At 43.6% G+C, this 22538-nt stretch overlaps 1 protein-coding gene across 1 annotated transcript in view; it reads left to right on the forward strand.

The window, feature by feature from the left end:
• The window catches only part of LOC126458157 (probable chitinase 10), a 393594-nt gene that overhangs the window by 268331 nt on the left and 102725 nt on the right, over positions 1-22538 (forward strand). Inside the window, exons 6-8 of the mRNA XM_050095020.1 lie at positions 1696-1819; positions 4900-5209; positions 16165-16403. Of these exons, the coding sequence (XP_049950977.1) occupies positions 1696-1819; positions 4900-5209; positions 16165-16403 (673 nt within the window). The remainder of the gene's footprint in view (positions 1-1695; positions 1820-4899; positions 5210-16164; positions 16404-22538) is intronic.

Raw genomic sequence — 22538 nt, forward strand, 5'->3', positions numbered from 1 at the left:
GTGTCAATACTGAATATTAATGCGGAAGAAAGCACAGTGGGGACCAGAAATCACCAGTATAAATTTTTGCATTATATACCTGCGTTACAACTAGATTAGCGAAATTAACGGCGACCACTGTCGAGGTTGAAAGCGTCCTTTCGCAGATGGTCAGGCATCAACATGACAAATAGTTGTCGTACCGTCTCTGGGATGTACTGTGTAGTGAGAACCATCTTCAGTGCCGCGCAGTCTGTCTATGTCTACATCTGCAGACGTACTCCGCAGGCCACAGTACGGTGCAAGGTGGAGGGTACCTTGTACCACTACTAGTCATTTCCTTTCCTGTTCCAATCACAAATGGGGCAAGGGAAAACAGGATGTCTATTACATGGAGCCATGTAATGCCGATTTTCTTGTGCAGCGGCTAGCGAACCTGTTGTGCCTTACAACTGTATATGAAAAATTTGGCTAAAACCAGGTTGTGCAAAATCCACCGGCATCATTTAACTACAAAGCCAACTGTGTTATCAACTATATCATGTATGTTACTCTATTAATTCCCAAAACATACCACTGATAATTTTTTTTGTTTACATGTATATATCTGCTACTGTATTACGATTTACGTGGCCATGTGTATGATTTGTCGGTTTCGGCGTCACTTTGACCACAGGTCATTGCTATAAGGAATACAAATATTAACCCTCAGTATACAGATGAAGGCTCATTTGTAATTGTTAATGTTCATACAACTAATAAAAACACACGTCAGTCACAAATTTCTCGAACTGCAGACTATTGTGGTTCAGGTAGTTATTCAGACATAACTGGTAATGTCAAATATCTCCAGAAACAACAAATGAAGTTTGTTTGGCCACAAGTTCCAGAGAGTGATTCAGTAAACGAAGAACAGATAACCTTAGTTCTAGCAGCACCGGATGTTTTGAAACGAGGATCCGGGTAAAATGGATGAAACTGGAGGTATTATGCATAACTAAATTCGGAGCTATGTATGTGGTATTCCATCCTAGTACCTTTCATTATATTCATAATTTTGATGATGGATCACACTGACCTGTGTATCGTACTAGATTTTTCTTTCTTTTACAAGGCTTAATAAAGCACTTAAGAAAACTTTAGATTAGACTTAATTTCTGGGTGGTCAAAGTTTCATTGCGTTTTTGAAATACTGACCACTAATGGAATGATAACTGACAATCGTGAATTATAGGCCGGTCAATCAATCCTCAACTCTACGCTAACTTTGACTAACTACAAATTTTTCCACTATCTCTTCCGCACTCTAGAAAATGTATTGTACGAATTAGTACGTAATCCTTTCATACAAAGTTCCTATGTTCTTTACCACAAATATCAAAGAAGTTAAAAAACAGTCATGATAATCGCAGTTTAGTCGAAGTATAACCGGTTTACTGTGTTGTTGAAAATGTGTGGGTCATGTAATCGAAAAACGGAAAAGGAGAGACTGGGTGTAGAATGGTTCCTTATAACTGAAGACTTCGGGAACATTCGACTGTAGGGAGGAGCGGACCAGTGGTGTCTCAAGCTCATCTTGTCAGATTCTTGGCACGGGTATGGGCAGAGTAGTAAGTTTAGACGACATTAGTACTGTATAATTTTCAGTACCTTCACTCAGCCGCATTTGCTGTTATGTGTTGAGAAGTAAACTATGCACGTTGGTGGTGTTGGCAGAGCTGCGCGAGGCGTTCGAGGCGGAGGCCCAGGAGGTGAAGCAGTCGCGCCTGCTGCTGTCCGCCGCCGTGCCCGTGGGCCCGGACAACGTACGCGGAGGCTACGACGTGCCCGCAGTTGCCAGGTAAACACCAAACACACTCATTCACCCACCCTGTCCCACCATGCTCTGACCTCTCTCTTCTCTCAGTGAAGTCACGTGTCACTATGAAAATGGTGATACTCGGTGGTAACTAACTGTGTGTCCCTGCTGTTCGTCGTACAGTTGCGCACATTCGCTGTCTTGTTTCTAGATAAACGAGCTTAAGTATCAATACCGAAAGCCTTCCGGGTTCTGTGGTCGCGGTCCGTAAGACTTTTCCGTTCCCAGCGTTTCGCTCATAGCTGCGCTGCACATCTTCAGAGGTGCTCCTGATTCCGCGAAGTCCAGAAAACTGATCCCGTAGGACGTTGGGGGCTACAGAAATACTGTGAAGAAAGGAGTCTGCAGAAGTTTACGTGTGATTAGTAGAGATAATTCTTGTCAGAGATGAACCTTAACTATACAAACGTTAAACTTATTTACTAATTCTTATACATTCCTGACATCGTCAATCTGGAGGCGATCTGCAGTGTATGGTAAAGGAAGAAAACTTCACAAGTCAAAACCGCTAACAGGGCATTTTATTGGATGAGCGGCTTCGACGGAGCAACGCAGCATAAGATCAAATGATGGCAGCATAGCTCTGTCAATATTGGTCATCCAGTAAAATGCCCCGTTAGCGATTTTGACTTGTGACGTTTTCTTGATTTACCGTCTATTAATTCTGTTGAGCTGTTATCCATCGAGCACTACGTTCCGTGAACCACAACCACAGAAAATTCACCAACTTCCGATCGTGACATACTTCATTCTACGATAGATAAAGTAATGTTTTTTCTTTGCGACTTCAGCTTCAGAAGTAGCAGAAGAACGTCGTGTAATTCATTATATATCTGGAAAGATGTTAAATTTCCTTCATTGGATGTTTTCTATATCAATTATCCTTTTATTTTGCATACTACGATGGGATTAACGGGTTTAACACTTTTGTTGGAAATGGCTACACCGGCGAAAAGTCGTAGTATACAAAATAAAAATAAAGTGTATAGGAAACAGGCAATGCGGGAAAGTATTTTATTTTAAAACTGTATCATGGCTGCGAACGCCGTTGTGGCTAAAATACTAGCTTAAACATGTACTCTGTGACTTGTTAATGTACAGTAACTTTGCCTACAGCAATTGCAGGTAATTTGCAGATAAAATTCATTTTACAGCCTTTTTGCCTACAGTTTAGTCAATGATTAATTCCGAAAGTTCTAGTTGTCTAGTGACGTCCTTCGAAAACTACCTGCGTGTCACGCTAGAGACTTGGTGGTTCACACTGACAATATACAGCACGTAAATGAAAGAAAAAGTACACAAAATTGGTTCGATGACTATCGCCAAATTGATATGCTGGCCAAGCTCGTAGTATGAATTAATTTTAAATGTCCTGCTTCTCATGTATCAAATATAAGATCATTAAACGAACACTAAACAAAGTTAAAGCTGTATGTTGTCTCAGAAAAATAACGTAATCAATATTTCGTTGGCATACCAATATTGTCTTAATATTTTGCCTGTCCAACTGTCTTTTTGCTTACAATGTTTTGAAACAGGTCCTACTTTGGGTCTCTTTACTTTACTCCTAGCTAGTCTGACATTCAGCAAGCTCACACTGCCATCCAGATACTGAAGCGTCATTGGTTAGAGTCATTCTTATTATTCATTAGTACTCTGTCTCTCTCTCTCTCTCTCTCTCTCTCTCTCCCTCTCTCTCTCTCTCTCTCTCTCTGATACTCAGATCAGTCGCAAAATGGAAATCACAGTGAAAATTAAAAATGTTTTGCAGCAGCCACACCTTCCAGACACTTCTGTACAAAGTCGCCACTCTGACTTAGCCAACTGTCGTAGCGTGGTACCAGTTTCCCAATACCCTCGCCATAAAACAACACCGCCTGTGCTATGAGCCAATTCTTTACGCTGGTCTGCAGCTCGTTGTCTGCGCCAAAATTTTGTCTTCATCGCAGGCGGTTTTTGTCATCAGAGGTGAAAATCAGAGGGGACCATGTTGGAACCATGATGGGTGACGATACACACCATTCTAGCGTTTTCATTGGCCTTGCAGTGTGCGACCGAGAATTGGTGTGAAGGAAATTCATGACAATTATGTTACACGGGGTGCATGAAATCAGGGGAAATCTCTCAGCAGGCACTTGATGGGAGACTATTTTCTAGGCATCTTTACGTGGTCACTGTGTGCTCAGAATTGAAAATAGCGACGTGGCACATTCGATGGGCAAACTAGAGACACAACCCAACACAGATGTGAACAGTTTCACCGGATTTTCACTGTGATTTCCACTTCACGACTGCCCAGACCTTACTTTCAGAATAACCCTCATATACAGGATAATTTAGCTGATCCTCTATCTATGAGTTTTATGCAACCTGCAACGCCATCAAAAACCACACACGAAATTTTCACGCTCTATCGCCCGCTATGTGCAATCTATTAGTCCTGCAGAAAAAATTAACAGAAAATTTTTATAATAAAATTAATGTTGTCATATTTTGTACTGGGATACGTTTCCGCTGTAGGCCACGGTTTTCGGGGTACTCGAGAAAAAACACGTTTGAGTATCGCTTTTGTATATTTTTCTTGAATATTTTAAACACTGTAGCATCCAGCGTAAATGTATCCTAGAAGAAAATTTAGCTACATTAAAATTCCTGCAGAAATCTCCTGTTCATTTTTTCTGTAGGACTACTGGGTTATGCATAGCGGGGCGAAAGGATGAAACTCGTGCACATGGTTTTTGAAGGAGCTGCAGGTTGCATAAAACCCATAGGCAGGGGCAGCTGAATCACGATGTATACACAAAACGCGTAGGCATTCACACATTTCTTTCATTTTCAACTCTAATGTTGTGTGGTCACATAAACATGGAGCAATGAGACATTTAAAACTCAGAAACCCATACCCGTGGCAGAACACAATACCCGCTACCTTCTATTTTTGTCGCAGCGTCTCTATCTCATCACTACAGATTGAGAACTCTTCAGTGTTCTGGACGACTTAGTGTATTTTTGTGGACTCTTTGAGATCGGCTGGAGAGTGACCCGGTGTGGTTGGGCCGCAGCTACCTGGACTTCATCAACCTGATGGCGTACGACTTCCACGGCAAGTGGGAGCGCGAGACGGGCCACAACGCGCCGCTGTACGCGCCCTCCTCCGATTCGGAGTGGCGCAAGCAGCTGAGCGTCGACCACGCGGCCAACATGTGGGTGAAGCTGGGCGCGCCCAAGGAGAAGCTGGTCATCGGCATGCCCACGTACGGCCGCACCTTCACCCTCAGCAACCCCAGCAACTTCAAGGTCAACGCGCCCGCCAGCGGCGGCGGCAAGGCCGGCGACTTCACCAAGGAGGGCGGCTTCCTCGCCTACTACGAGGTACGTCCAGCACACTATGTCGTCACCAGACGACGTCCGGCCATAACTGCGGGTTCTTTGCTCTGGGACGAGGCTCATCAAACTAGAACACGTGAAACATTATAATTGCATAAATGAATGAAAGATTTACTCCTTCAAACAGCTGGAGAATTTACTACAGCTGTCACTGACTAGCAAAGCATCACTAATTCACTTATTAAGAAACTGTTTTTGTGCTGTACAAATTGCAACATTAACTAAAGCACATTTCATCATAAACTTTTGCTACTTGTTGATCCTGCACTATGATGTTGACTTCTTGAGATGAGGTCACGAACTGGGAGGAGAGCCCTTCCGTATTCACCTCTGGTACGAGGGCACTGCTGTGCTGAGAGGGGAGGCATTTTTTCAGACATGTATTGAGGATGGTACCTGTTCTTTTGGACATGTTCATACCATCTTCATATAGATAAGGCTTACCGACCAATGATCTTCTTCAGTGCGGATGCACTCACATTGCCCGAACTCTCACGAGAATCGGTAGATTGACTGCCGCGAGTAATGAGTATAGTGGGCAGGGGCACTACAAATATAGTTGTGGACAGTAAGTTGGAAGTGGGGGTCTCACGGGTAGTGTGCCAGTGATCAGTCCCTGCAGTCGGTCCTCTGCTTGTGGTCTCGCTGTCGCTTTCTCGCTTCCCGAGCACGGGGTCCCGGATTCGATTCCCGGCAGGGACAGGGATTTTCACCTGACTCGAGATGACTGGGTGTTCGTGTTGTCCTCATCATTTCATCATCATCATTCATGAAAGTGGCGAGATTTCCCTGAGCAAAGGTTGGGAATTTGTACAGGCGCTGTTAACTGCGCAGTTGAGTGCCTAACAAACCAAACATCATCATCATCCCTGCAGTCGCACTGTCCTCTGTGTCCCCGGTGGCTCAGTCGGGTAGAGCGTCTGCAAATGGTTCAAATGGCTCTGAGCACTATGGGACTTAACAAAAAAATGGTTCAAATGGCTCTGAGCACTATGCGACTTAACTGCTGAGGTCATCAGTCGCCTAGAACTTAGAACTAATTAAACCTAACTAACCTAAGAACATCACACACATCCATGCCCGAGGCAGGATTCGAACCTGCGACCGTAGCAGTCGCGCGGTTCCGGACTGAGCGCATAGAACGAGCGTCTGCAATGTAAGTAGGAGACCCCGGGTTCGAGTCCCGGTCGGGGCACATATTTTCAACTATCCCCGTTGATATTTATCAACGCCTGTAAGCCGGCCGGAGTGGCCGAGTGGTTCTAGGCGCTACCGTCTGGAACCGCACGACCGCTACGGTCGCAGGTTCGAATCCTGCCTCGGGTATGGATGTGTGTGATGTCCTTAGGTTAGTTAGCTTTAAGTAGTTCTAAGTTCTAGGGGACTGATGACCTCAGAAGTTAAGTCCCATAGTGCTCAGAGCCATTGGAACCATTTGAACGGCTGTAAGCAGCTAATGGTCTGGGTTTCATTGCAATTTCAGTCTTCAGAAATGTCGCGCATACGTCGTTGGGGATTGCAGCAAGACCTCTTTAAAGTTCTCGAATTTGGTGTGGCTCCACGACGTCGCAATCTCTGTACGACACGACACTCAACGTAGTCACTACGTTTCCACTGGCTTTATGCTGTCCTCTGTCTCAGAGTCCATTTCAGTTTGTGCACTACGCCCAGCGTCTTCTGATGGCATCGTTGCTTGATGATGCTCGACATGTTGAAACGTTCTATCCGTCCACTCTCGAAGCTTCTGTGGGGTCACGCGAAATCACACTCACGTTCGCGACCGGAATGCAAGTGCTCTTGGCGATGTGCGGCGAGCGAAACATATTACGCGACGTGCTGCAGCAGGAATTTACTTGAAAATGTTTCTTAGCGGATCCGGACTGATCATCTGGCTGCAGAGGACGGGACCACGCCTATACTTCATTACTGATTTCGTCCAAGTTTCTTTTATACTAGCCGATAAACCTGACATTGCCGGGGTATTTATTTTTCCAATTTTTTATTGGAATTATGGTAATTACGTGTACTGGCCGACAGTAGTCGACCAACGGTTGTATATCTACTGTACATATACTAAACAGTCTGTGCACGTGGGTTACTCGATGAATGTTGAATCGCATGGCGGTGAGGCTTCAATTCAATTACGTCACCTACTCATTTTATTAAGCACGAAGTCAATTTTTGCGTGGTACGGATTTTATAGGAAGTTGGATGCTGCAGTACGGTCGACGTTATTCCACACCTCCGCTACGAGAGTTGTCCATCTTGACTATATGGCCCGCACTACACATTGTGCAGTCCCATCGACCATAAATTAGTCTCTGTTTACAGGTTCTGCTAACTCACCTGGAGATTCTGTGGAGCATTATAAACAGAATAAAAAGTAACATACAATGACATAATTTAGTGTAATATCGAAAACAATTTGTTTCCACGTATTTGTGGAAATACCTTTGAAAGTATGAAACAGTCGTACAAATAAATATGCACATTCTACAAGTAAATGAGTATAGCTGCTTCCCCTGTGTACGACGCGATTGTGTAAACGTCCCAATGGCAACACCTCTTCACAACTCTATAGATGAGAGCAATTTTCGCTTACAGCCATCTGCGTTTCGCAGTTGAAAGCTGTCAAAAGCGCTGCTAGGTGTCAACGATTTCCTTAAGTTGAATCGACTGTAGGGGCGTCTTAGCAGTAAAGAATAAATATATTACACTTCATGCATGATGCGGCAGTTTTTCACACATCTCATTGTTTATGATGTCATATTTCCTGAAATATGATAGGCATGTGGTTCTTACAGTGTCTGTCGCCTGACAGTAAGGGGCATGTATACCCAGTTTCGTTGGAATCGGCCCAGTGGTTTACACACACACACACACACACACACACACACACACACACACACACACACACACACACACACACACACACACTAAATTTTTATAGTATCGATGCAAGGCTTGGCCAGAAATTAAAGTGACGTGAATTGAAGCTCCAGATGGCCTAGGGTTTGGAGAAAACAGCATTTTGGAGCGATCTAACGTAAATGGCTCATGTCTCATCTAACTCCAAGAAAAATGCTATTTTTTTCTGAACGCTTGGCCATCTGGAGCTCCTCTTCTGTCACTTTGATTTCTCGACAAGCCCTGCATGTAACATAAACTGGGACGAAATCGGTTATGACGCGTGGGTGCGGCGTCTTTGTTAGTTTAAATAAGGGTTTCCAGCGTCACTTTTACCTGGGGCACAAGGTTAAACTTCTCAGAACTCCAAAGCCAATAATTAAAAGCCCTGTAGCTTACCTTCAGGAGAGTTCCTAGATTCGGCCAGTGGAGTATGTTGACAGCTAAATGTTCAGTATACTGCCTTTAGCTGGGTCCTAAAATTTTCAGACATTAATCTCCACACAACAATACAGTTCAAAGTCGATAGGGAAAGTGTCATAGAAACACTTCACTATAAAATTTGCACGACAACAAATGAAATAATTGGTAAGAATTAACACTAGCCAAGCTCATCACTTATATTAGAGTTACTGGAGACTGTGATACCACCCGTCTGATTGTACCAATGACGTCATCACCTTTCCGAAAACCCGTATTTCGAGCGTATCCAACACGACGACCATAACATCGATCATAATACCCACAAAAATAGAAATACCAAGCAAATCAGTACACTAACTTAAGACAGTGAAATTATTGGGACAGCCGGGCGAAAAAAGAGGTTTCGGAAGGGGACAAACTAGAAGTTTAATAATAAAAACAACACAGTTAAAGACGCAACACTCTGCCAGAAAATAAGAAAAAAATTAGCCAAAACTGCCAAAAAGAAAACTCTACAAAACGATGCAAAACACACCATAAGATCGCAGTATCCCACTCTCCAGTCCATCTTTATAGCTCAACCCCAGACCAGTATACCAATAACCTCCTCTCCCCGCCACCACAACAACAAGAGCAGGTATCCCAATCTGCATTTCACCTACACAGCTCAGTCCTAGTGGAGGATACCAATAACCCCCCCCCCCTCCCCCTCATAGCTACAGAAACTGATATCCCAATTTTCATTTCACCTATAGAGTTCAACCCTAGAGTAAAAGTGCACTTACGGAATTGACGGCTTTCTTTTTGCAAGTTGCAGTTGGTAATTGTACGCACGGTGAATGATGAGAAGTGAAGACGACGAATGAGGAGTCGGATAGGACAAGACCCGCGACAAAATAGTTTTTGATAGACATCGTAAGGGAGTTCAATATATTAATGAACATTGACACACTTAGCATCTCCCGTCATTAACTAAAAACATTAATCCACTTACTCAGTGGTTACGTGGGCACCTAAGAGTGACGACATACTGCGCTTTATAAGACAACATTCTGCACAATATATTCCATTGTGCCACCAAGATATTTCGTACACTCCACATCACGACTGTAGCACGCTAAATGACACAACAACATGCTTTACGAACACATCGCCGCCACATAATTAAACCGCTAGAGCACGCCAGCTCTTGATACACCTTGCCGTCTGCAACAGCATTTCACTTCGACTCCAAAACATACACACAGCGGCTGGATGGCGTCACAATACGCGTTACGCTAGGGCGCAGTTACGTCACAGCTCAAAGCAGACGTGTGGTATCCTACAATCAAGTATACCCCTTTTATCTAACACTACCTTCTGCTAGATAATGGCTCCACGCTTTACTATTAGGCCTCTCTTTTTACCGAAAACTCACTAATCTGCAGAAATAGGAAGTGCTTGGGGACCATACCACTCTCATGTTTAGGAAGCCATTTCGAAATAAAGTCGCTGTAAGCGAATATCTTGACATCAACAGTGTTGCGTATAGAGATACTAGCTATTAGTGACCTATTAAGGTATAAATGTAGAGTAATATAGTAGATAGCGATGTAGACAGACTACATTCGAATGTGTGTGTACAGCCGGCCGCGGTGGTCTCGCGGTTCTAGGCGCTCTGTCCGGAACCGCGCGACTGCTACGGTCGCAGGTTCGAATCCTGCCTCGGGCATGGATGTGTGTGATGTCCTTAGGTTAGTTAGGTTTAAGTAGTTCTAAGTTCTAGGGGACTGATGACCACAGATGTTAAGTCCCGTAGTGCTCAGAGCCGTTTGAACCATTTTTGTGTGTGGACATATAAGGTGAGAATGTGGGTCTCGCGGGAGGCGTGCGCGAGATAGTCCCTGCAGTCGCACTATCCTCTGTGCTCTCGGTGGCTAAGATGGATAGAGCTTCTGCCATGTAAGCAGGAGATCCCGGCTTCGAGTCCCGGTCGGGGCATACATTTTCACCTGTCCCCGTTGATATATATCAACGCACGTCATCAGCTGAAGTTGATATACCGTATAATAATCATCACGCCCAACGGTTGAGTACGTAGCATAGTCCTCGGTTACACTTGCGATTTTGGGTGTTTTCTCTTCTTTCTACGCTTGTATAGTCAGTTTGTACCCGACAACAGACTCAAATCACGAGTTTTCAGAGTTAGACTCGCGAGTCGATTGTCCGAGCGTACGGAGACGGCGGGTTCGGAGATGATGCCGTAGGACTCAATGGCAAGTATAAAGCGAATATACACAGCTCGTTTCTCATCCTTTCTACGTATCCATCCAACAAATACGATTTTTGCTGTGGGAGCATGACTCAGTGGCGGAAAAAGTGGTTTATCCGTGCCTTCAGTACTCAGAGGATAGATAATTTACCGAGCACTTGAAGCTGTCTTGGCAGCGCAACCAAGCGTATCAGCCACGCCCCTAGTAACAGTGTACTTGGAATATTTCACGTTCTCAACTGCTCGACTGAATGTATTCGGTCCACTGCTGTGCCAGGCTAGTCGTAACCGACAGGCTCTTAATTTTATTTCGATTTCTCGAGAGAGTGTGTATTAAAGATTGTATCTCCAGTTCGACGTACGGTCGTAAGCGCTCAAGTCTATTTTATTTTCCCTCGTAACTGGGAAAGAAAGCTCGTAACACGCAGAGAAAAGAAGTGAATTCATCCGCGAGGACCAATAAGAATGGTATATAAAATATAGGTGGCAAATGAGTGGCTGTAGAAAGCGGCCGAAACATCCGGCCGGCCCAGCGGCTGCTTTCCTGCTGGGCTGACACTCTGGCGTTATTCACTGCGGCCGTCCTAATAGGAGGGAGGGAGGGACACGCCCGCTTCACACTGTGATCCGGGGGCCGCTCCGCGGTCCATTTCTCCGAGCGCCCAGGCGATTGTTCGCGACCGCTTCTCGGCCCTGCGCGGCCCGGCTCGCCTCAGCTGCGGCAGAAGGACACGTCAATGACTTTCACATTCTTCCAGCCTGACACGTTCAGCTTCCTTGTATCAAACACGGAGCCAGCGCGGCCAGTCAGTTTGTCTATACCGGCATTCGTTCTGGAATATTTACACGAGGGCGGTCTGGAAAGTAACCTCCACGTCGCTGTAAATAAAAACCTAGCGTGGAAATTTTTTTTATTAGTCTCTAAGACGAAAAAAGAAATGACACGCCGTGAACTAATTATCCGAATGTGAAGGAAATCGATAGATATATCGTACTTGGACAGACTAATAGAAGACTACAGTTTCACAAAAATCAGATGATTTATTCTCCACCTCCGGCGCTTATACAAGAAAATATTCGGCTTAGTATTAATTGACAGAGTTGTTGGATGTGCTGCTGAGGGATACCGTGCCTAATTCTCTTGAAATGAATATGTAGTGCGGCTAGGGCCTCCCGTCGGGTAGACCGGTCTCTCGGTGCAAGTCTTTTTAGTTGACGCCGCTGCGGCGACTTGCGCGTCGATGGGGATGAGACGATGATGAAGACAACACAACACCCAGTCCCTGAGCGGAGAAAATCTCCGATCCACCCGAGAATCGAACCCCAGCCTCTTTTCAAAAATTATCCTAAGGACAAACACATACACCCGTGCCCGAGGGAGGACTCGAACCTCCGCCGGGACCAGCCACACAGTCCATGACTGCATCGCCGAGCCTCTTTGCATGACATTCTGTCGCGCTGACCACTCAGCTACCAATTCGGACGCCAAATTCTGTTCAACTGGTGCGTTAGGTCGTAAGAGTCCAGAGTTGCGTGGTGGACCCTACCCACAATGCTCCAAACTTTCTCAATTGGTGAGAGATCCGGCGACCTCGTTGGCCAACGTAGGCTTTGGCGAGTACGAACACAAGTAGTAGAAACTCTCGGAACTGTGTGGGTGGGTACTATACTGCTGAATACCAGCAGAGGGTGGCTTGCCATGAAGGGCAACAAAACGGGGCGTAGAGCATCTAGGGTGCCGCGGATGACAACCGAAGGGGTCCTGCTATGAAAAGAAATGGCACCGCACACCATCACTCCTGGCTGTCAAGCCAGATGGCGTGCGATAGTCGTCAGCTTGGTATCTCTCGCTGTCTGAGGAATCTCCAGACACGTCTTCGTTGGTCTTCAGGGCTCTGTTAGAAGAGGGTTCATCAGTAAAAGTAATTCTACTCTACTCAATGAGATTCCAAGCCGAAGACCCGTCTGGAGACTCCCCGGACAGCAGTGGGGTACCAACCTATCACCTGTCATATGCCAGACGACCAGGAGTGATGGTCTGGGGTGCCATTTTATTTCACAGAGGGAACCCTTTGGTTGCCATCCGTGGAACCATTACAGCACAACGGCACGTCGACGATATTATACGTCCCGTTTCATTGTCCTTCATTGCAAGCCATCTTGCGCTTATCTTTGGCAAGATAATGCCCACCCGTGCTCGACGAGGGTTTCTACTTGTCTGTATAATTGCCAAACCCTACGTTAGCCAGCAAGGTCGCCGGATCTCTCCAAAATTCAGAACGTTTGGAGCAATATGGGCCAGACCCTCCAGCGAGCTCGGGATTTTGAGGATCTAACCCACTTGTAGAACAAAATTTGGCATGATATCTCTCAGGAGGACATCCAGCAACTCAGTCAATCAATGCTTGCATGAGGGCCTATGCGTTACTGACCTGCTCAGTTCCGAAGCTCTTTCTATTAAATAAATCATACAATTTTTCTGAAATTTATTCATTTGTTTGTCTGTACACCTGTGTCACATCTACCGATTCCACTCCCATTCGGATAATTCGTTCTTGGTGCGTTGTTTTTTCCTTAGAGTATACATACACCTTGGAACTGCAGCTTTTTGGTATTTTTCAACACAGCAACATAGTCAAAATTTAACTTGAACCATTTGACATAGCATTTCACTGACTTGCAAATCGCTTCTTCATATAATTGTGCAGCCTGTGGACGTAGTCAGTTTTCGACAGCATTTTGTAATTCGTCGTTCTCATCGAGATCCTGCTAATCACGGCACTTCTCCATGTGAGCGAAGGGATGAAAATGACTTAGTGACAGCTATAGGGGTTAATCAAAAACGTCCTATTCGAACTGCTTCAAAATCCCTTAGAGTTTTTCGGGCACTGTGAAGATGAGAGTTGTCATAGGGATACACAACACAGAATGCCAGCGACGTTTGCTTTGAATAATAGCTCGCTTAAGTTTTCTTCAGAGTTTCACGGTGGACGTGTGAAGTGATCATAATTCTCATCATGTTAGCCCTGTGTTTAGTCATATTTGTAATTTTTCCTTTAGGAATGGTCAGTTTCCTGAACGATTAAAGTACTCAGTAATAAAGCCGATTTATAAACAGGTGGAAAAGGATAATGTAGACAGTTTTAGACCTATTTCTATGCCATCAGTGTTTGCTAAAGTGGTTGAAAAGGCTGAGTATGTAAGTATAATTGATCATTTTATATCAAATGATTTGCTATCAAATGTACAGCTCGACTTTAGATGTTGTTTAACAACTGAAAACGCTGTATTTTCTTTTCTCTGTGAGGCACTAGATTGGTTAAACAAAAGGTTTCGAACGCTAGGCATCTGGTTTGACTTAACTAAGCCATTTGATTATGTTGGTCACAAAATACTGCTCCAGAAGTTGGACCATTACGGAATACAGGGAGCAGCTCATAATTGGTTCACCTCTTACTTTAACAACAGACAGCGAAAGTTCACTATTCACAGTGTTGAGAACGGCTGTGATGTGGGGTCTGAGTGGGGTACGGTCGAGTAAGGGGTGTCCTTAGGTTAGTTAGGTTTAGCTAGTTCTAAGTACTAGGGGTATGATGACCTCAGATTTTAAGTCCCATAGTGCTCAGAGCCATTTAAGCCACCCCTGTTCCTTATTTATATAAATTATATGCCCTCTAGTATTACGGGTAACTCTAAAATATTTCTGTTTGCTGATATCGCTAGCTTGGTAGTAAATGACGTTGTGTGCAACATTGGCTCGGTTTCAAATAAACAGTTCATGACATAAGTTCATGTCTTGTACAAAATAAATTAACTCTCAATCACAGTAAGACTCAGTTTTTACAGTTTCTAACACACAATTCAGCAAAACCCGAAGTTTTAATTTCACAGAATGGGCATATGATTAGTGAAACTGAACAGTTCAAATTTCTAGGTGTTCAGATAGATACTAAAGGGTCGTGGAAAGCCCACGTTCAGGATGTTATTGAAAGACTTAATGCTGCCATTTTTACTATTTGAACGGTATCTGAAGTGAGTGATCGTTCTACACGAAAATTAGTCTACTTTGCTTATTTTGATTCGCTTATGTCGTATGGTATTATATTTTGGGGTAACTCTTCCCATTCTAAAAGGATGTTTTTGGCTCAGAAAAGGGCAGTTCGGGCAGTAAGTGGTGTAAGTTCACAAACCTCTTGTCGACCTCTCTTCAGGAGTCTGGATATTTTGACATTTGCCTCTCAATAACATATTACTTACTGACATTTCTAGTTAACAGTATCAGCTTTGTTTTTGTGGTCTTCAGTCCAGAGACTGGTATGATGCAGCTCTCCATGTTACCCTATCCTGTGCAAGCTTCTTCATCTCCCAGTACCTTCTGCAACCTACATCCTTCTGAATCTGCTTAGTGTATTCATCTCTTGGTCTCACTCTACGATTTTTGCCCTCCACGCTGCCCTCCATGCTGCCCTCCAGTACTAAATTTGCGATCCCTTGATGCCTCAGAACGTGTCCTACCCACCGATACCTTCTTATAGTCAAGTTGTGCCACAAATTTCTCTTCTCCCCAATCCTATTCAATACCTCATCTATTCCAAAGAATTAGCAGCTTTCACTCAGTTAATACTCGGTAGAAATCAAACCTGCATTTGGGTCAGACTTCCATAACTCTTTTGCAGAAACCACAAGAATTCAAAAATGTTAGCAGTAATCCACGCGCTTTCAAATCGAAACTGAAGAGTTTCTTCATGGGTCACTCCCTCTACTCTGTCGAGGAGTTGCTTGAAAACTTAAGCTGATTCTTGTTGTATTGTCGATTGCGTTTACCTAAACTGATGGCTTGACTTTTATCGGGTTCATAAACATTTTATTTTTTTCTGTTATTACTTTTATGTTGTAATTTCATGTACCGACACGTTCCATGACCTTGGAGATTTGCTCCTCAATTTCGTCCTGCGAAACTTGACGTGTAAATAATAAATAAATAAAATATGTTTTGATTCCATCTTCTTGAATGACACGCTTACTCTGAAATTTTGTATTTGTGGCGATCCACAGCCTCCAGATGCTTGATAAACGTAAATATGGTTCGTAGTAGGCTATAACGTGAGTTTGTTATTTAATCGTGTGATTAGCTAATTTGACTACTTATCGTACGATTAAAAATTGCAGTCTACTACGGACCATATTTACGTACTCTGATCTGCGGATGGCGGCTGATGATTGTAGGATATGTCTAAACTTCCAGCTTCGTGGAAATGGATTGAATAAGGAAGATGGGCCAGTCCTGTGGATTGTCCTAGGAATATACAGTACACATATTCCATGACTCAGCGTTTAAATAAGTAACGTATGCTTGCAGGTGTGTGATATGCTGAAGAAAGGAGCGACGTACATCTGGGACGATGAGATGAAGGTGCCGTACGCCGTGATGGGAGACCAGTGGGTCGGCTTCGATGATGAGCGCTCCATCCGCCACAAGATGAAGTGGCTCAAGGAGGGAGGCTACGGCGGCGCCATGGTGTGGACCGTCGACATGGACGACTTCACGGGCACCGTGTGCGGCGGCGGTGTCAAGTACCCACTCATCGGCGCCATCAGGTATGTGGTAGCCAGCATCACCCCAAACTGTACTCCCCATTCACTGTGTCTGGTTCCTCTACTGTTACGTTCTGGGTAGCTAGTGAGGCAAATTATTGCACCTTCTGGTAGAAACACCCCGGACAAAAAATTAGTCACCACCAGGAGACCTGAAGCTATTACCCTGTAGCATCGCCTCTGGGCTAGATACTGGCTTCAGCTTGGCGAGGAAGGGTGCCCGTAAGTTTCCTCAGATACTCCATACTCAGGTGAACTCAAACATTAATGGATAGATCCCATAGCGCTACCAAGTTGCGGGGATGTCGGGTGCTATGCTTCATCTGCTTTTCCAAATAGTCCTAGACATTAATGTACAAGTTATGCAATTCACGTTCCGATCATTAAATTAAAGAGACGCTGCATCCAACAAAAGACAGCCTCGGTCTCGGTGTTCCTGAAATTTATAAAATTTCAAATGAATGTGGCAGCAGTCGCATTGGTCAGTTAGTACTAACGACTTCAGAACGCTGCTCGGAGAAACGACACCACATCAAAAATATCGCGATTTCGACAAATATGTTGTTGGCGATCACATCCTTTTGAACAAACAAACGTTTATATCCGATGAAACGGAATTGTTACTTCCATGCATCTACCTACAGGGATTCTGTCATGAAAAAAGCAGTGGAAATTAGAGCGTATAACAGCAACTTTAACCGGGACAGCGGCTGCAGCTGTAATAGTGCTTGAAAATGGGCACTTAATGACGCTCGATGCTGAAAGGCAACAGAGAAATAAACAAAGTCATCCACTGTCCAATGAAATCAATATTGTTACCAATGTTACTCCGTCATAGAGAGCGACATAATCTCTGGTAGCAGAAGTTCAGCGACTTCATGACATCTTCTTGGCGTAATACCAGGAGTATAAGAGGATTACGTACAAAGTATTAATGAGGTCCTAATGACCTCAGGTACTGTGAAATTCGAGGAGTGTGTCGAATGCTTCGTGCAACCACCAGATGCACGTGTCGACTCGCTGCTCTAGCTGGGTCTTACTTTGATCCTGTCCTCAACTTCCCCCTCTCTCCCTCATCCATAACTGGTAGGAGAAAATCTTAAATTCAGAGAAAATTACGTTTCAGTATTACTTAAAATACGTTCTGTGTGAAAATGAGAAAAGCAAAGTCTGGAATGGATCAGCATGCTCCATTTATTTTCGATGAAAATGTTTTAAGAAACACATAGTCAAGAAGATATGAGCGGCTCTGACGTTACTCGACAGCTTCATTTTTTCAGTTTTATCGTAGCGAAATCTCTCATGTTCTTGGTTCCGTGACTGGATCTAAAAATGGTTCAAATGGCTCTGAGCAATATGGGACTTAACGTCTGAGGTCATCAGTCCCCTAGAACTTAGAACTACTTAAACGTAACAAACCTAAGGACATCACACACATCCATGCCCGAGACAGGATTGGAACCTGCGACCGTAGCGGTCGCGCGGTTCCAGATTGAAGCGCCTAGAACCGCTCGGCCACACCGGCCGGCGACTGGATCTCCATGACACAAATATACCCAGGAGTATAACAAATAGTGCGATGCGAGAAAGTCGGAAAAAGGCAGTGATCTTGGAGCAAATATTTGGAGACAAATTTTAAAGCTTTCTCGAATGTAAAATCTACTGAACCTGTGTTGAGTTCTGCCCATAAACAGTATTGTAGCTCTTAAACTTTTCTACACGCGGGTAAAAGCTGCACAGAGAAACTCATTCATCCTTTCACACCGTTGTGTTCACTTGCTTCTGTCACAACTTCTGCTTACATGTTGCTCAGTGGTCCCATTGATGAAGTTCCAGTGGTAAATCCTTATGAGCTGCATAATGTCATGGCCTATTGCACCCTAACGCCAGTTGCTACCGTTCGAATTGCAATATCAAATTCAATTGATAATTATGATTTTAAGTGTTTTTTAAGGCATAGCTGCTAATCTTTCGATTTTTCTACTGGCTCCATTTCATTCCTCTATTTCTTCGATCGAAGAAATTTATAATAAAGCATTCGGGAAAGCGCTTCGTGAAAAGCCTACCCTGTGATAGAAATTCGCGGCAGTTAGTTCCATATTCCTAGAAATTTGATTTCCTTAAACAAGAATTTAAGAATAACAACATGAATCAAAGAATAACAATAGAGTAAGCTTCACAGCCCACGACTTCGAGAACTTCATTTGCCAGCAATTTTACTTCTCACGTCGTGATGGACAGAGCGTTACCACTTATCAGTGAATGACATCTTCTGCGTTCTTAGATTCACAAAAATTAACAAGAAAGGAATAATTCAATGCACCACACTATAAGAGTTAATGAGGTCTCGCCGTCATATCGCAAACAGCCTATAAGTAGATACATAAATCTCTAATTTTTGCCTTTTAGCATAGATTGACGTCAGAAAAATAACCGTTTGCTCCCCAACGGACATTGATATCAACAGAAATGGAGGATAGGACAAAAGTTGTCCCCAAAGTCTTTCAGGAGGAATCACCTGAATATTCGCCTGAAGTGATTTAGGGAAGACGTGAAAGTCCCAAAGGTTTGAACTTTGCTGTTACCGTACAATATTCACCACGATGTGTCAATACGGACGGCCCCTTTTCTGAAAATGAGAAAGGATTTTCTCAAAAAGTATAAATGAAAAATAGTAGATTCGAGAGAAGCAGCGTGGTGGAAACTTAAGTCTGGGCAGTAGGGGATTAACAAAGGGGAAATTAGCTTTTAATTGTGTTCAATAGGACGTGGCGTATTCAAACAATGTCCATGAACCAAAGAGGAAGTTTCTGTAGTAGAGAGTCTCGAGGTTAACATAGTATGAGTATGAAACTTCCAACGTGAAATGAAACGACGAATAAAGCAGGAAATTTTTGAACTGTGTTTTCAGGGAATTATTAATAATAAGAGAACACGTGAAGTAGGAAATAATGGTGTTAGAGGATGTGACATAATAAATCTGTGGTGCATCGGTACCAAAACAAAAAATTAGAAGGCGCATGGGTTGGCATTAGCCCCTTATTCCAGGTGATAATGATCAAAATCTTTGTCCATACTTCCTAACTGAAGTGTTTCTTAGTTTCTCAAAATTAAGTTGACTAAATATCTGGACAATTTCTTTAAAAATGGCACATTTGTTATCCTCTCCTTTCTTCCTCTGAAATAATTATGGTATCGTTGGGAAAGATTGACTATAACCCTCCTATATCCCAGAGGTTTGGTTAAGGGGTGGTAACATCGAGGACATGTAGGACTAGAGAACATGGTAAGAGAAGGCCAAAAGGAAAGACAGAAACAAAGACTGAAACGTGCGAAACAGGTTATCGATGGCACACAAAACTGAAGTAGGTTGTACAGGCCAGGAGGAAAATAAGACGACATGTAATCAGTCGAAAATCTGATATTAGTAAAGCGGACGAGAAGGAAATCAGAGTTGTGCAACGCAACACGCTTGGTGTGTGATAGCTGCAGTCGTGCTAGCTGCGTAACCGGCCCTGTTGCATATCTGCTGAACTGAACTGGTCATACCGGCGCAATGCTAGGCAGCGATTCTGATTGCGCGGCGTGATAAGGAAGTCGGGAATTATTGCAGACCAATTACGCTTAATCAACGTATTTCGCGGCGAGTGAAAGCAATATCGGCCGGGGCGTGCACGCAGCGTGACATCATAGGCATAATTGAGCGCGTGACCGACGCCAGTTGCAGGCGCCGGCTGGTGGTGGCTAGCGATCGTGACGTCATCAGAATACTCCGCCGAAAAGCTCCCTCCTCGTGAACAAAGAAAGAATCTGTGTGGCACATCCGCTTCGCTTCACAGGCTCCGCCTGCAAGATCGTCTCACCAGCGAAGCCTTGCTAAGATTGCGTGTACTTACTACGACACCGTAACTGTTCGCGGAGAAAAATTTGTTCAAAGTAACGCTCGCACATTTAAAGTTAAAATTTTAGTAATTTTCTTAAAACTTGGAGGGATATTTTTATTTATTTATTTATCTATTAGTACTGTCAAGATTAGTGCCATCAAGCTCCCACTTGTACCTGACTAGGTATTTTGCATCTACGTCTACAAACATACTCCGTAACCCAGTATACGGTACTAGCAGGTGGTAACACTTAACCAGTACTATTCGTTTTCTTTCCGGTTCCAACCGTAAGTGGAGCACGGAAGAACGACTGTATATATACCTCCGTAAGAGCCCTAATTACTCTTATCTTGTTTTCGCGTTCCTTACGAGAAATGAACGTTTTGGCAGCAGAATCGTTCTACAATAAGCTACAAATACCAGCTCTCTAAATAAATTTCCGAGTTATCTCCGTAATCTTCGCGTTAACGAATCGCACAGCCCGCCTCTGAACTGTGGCGACCGCAAGTACTCGAGCAGTACACAAGAATGGATCACATTAGTGGTCTACAAGCGATCTCCTTTGTAGATGAGGTGCACTTTCCTAGAATTCTCCCAATAAACCGAAGACAAAAAAATCGCCTTGCCTACAGCTGACATTAAGTGCTCCTTCCATTTCTCAACGGTTTACAACTTTAAAACCAGATATTTAACCGACGTGACTGTGTCAAGCACAACACCACTAACACTGTATTCAAACTTCATAGGATTCTTTCTCTTACTTGTCTCCATTAACTTGCATTTTTCTACATTTACTGAAAATTGGGAAATTTGTGCTAAGGTCTTATGGGACCAAACTGCTGATGTCATTGGTCCCAAGGCTTACACACTATTTAATCAAACTTAAATTAACTTACGCTAAGGACGACACACACACTCATGCCCGAGGGAAGACCCGAACCTCCGACGGGGGGAGACGCGCGGACTGAGACAAGACGCCTAAGACCGCGCGGTTACCCCGCGCGGCTACATTTACTGTCTTCAATCACACCAAACAGAAATTCTGTCTGGTCATCCAGTATTCTTCTGCAGTCCCGTACACTGCACCATCATCATCAAACAGCCGCGGATTGCTGCTGCCCCTGGCCGTCAGATAAATTTTGTATATGCAGAGCATGATCACTCCTATCACACTTCCCAGGAGCACTCGCTACCAGAAGCTTGTCTCTGATGGACACTCGTCATAGAGAACAGTGTACTGGTTTCTATTACCTAAGACGTCTTCGAGCTACTAACATGTCAGGGAACCTATTACGTATACGGGAACCTTCGTTACGGGTCCATTCTTCTTAGACAGCCTATAAAATAAGCTGTTTTCACGATTTTTTGAAGGGTTAATGAGGCAATCAGCGTAAATCTTTTTGCACACTGTTTATTGATAAGAAATTCAATCATCATTAAGAGCCCCATCCCAGGAGTTAAAGTTACTCCATTCAGAATGAGGCGTCTCTATGACCGAAGTCTTGCAGTCCGCAAATCTTATCTCAAATCAAAAAACAAACAATTTTCGCAGTGTCTAGAGTATTGCACATGAAGTAGCACAGTCCTATGAAATCTGAAAAAAATTATAAAATGGTGGACGTATGAAACAAAGACGTAGTATTGTCGTGTGTTCTTGGTCAAGTTTTTTGCAATAACTAATGATCAGGTCGAAATAAAAAATCAGCCTATTACTCCGTCTGGACATGCCCGAGAAGCAACTCAGCCAAGATTCAGAAAGATATCGTTATTAGTATGTCCGCAGTAAGTTCCGTAAGCTTCAGATGGGGCTAACAGATGACAATTTCTTTAAAAAATCTGATGTTGTCGAAGAATCAAAAAATAATTTTCAAAAATATTTACCTTGATTGTTATATTTGTTTCTCCAAAAAAATCGAAAAATTCGCTTATTTTACAGGGTGACTAAGGAGAATGGACCCATCACAGTCTGCGGTGGGCAACTGTGCCGAACGCTTTCGGAAATATGTGAATGTGGACTGTGCCTGTGGTCGTAACATTACATTCCTTACGACAAACTTGTTATAAGATCCATATATTATAGAATGCAATATATATTATGGCAGAAATAGCGGAAACAGCGGTACCTATAGCAGGGAAGAAACTTTGTTGATGTTCGCTATTGAAAAGCAGAAAATAAAACAACTTACAAAAAAGTAGTTTTATAATATTATCGCTAGCAGCAATGGGCAATAAAAAAGGAGTTGGAGAGAAATAG

The sequence above is a fragment of the Schistocerca serialis genome, chromosome 2 (genome assembly GCF_023864345.2).
Source record: "Schistocerca serialis cubense isolate TAMUIC-IGC-003099 chromosome 2, iqSchSeri2.2, whole genome shotgun sequence".
Taxonomy (NCBI): Eukaryota; Metazoa; Arthropoda; class Insecta; order Orthoptera; family Acrididae; genus Schistocerca; species Schistocerca serialis.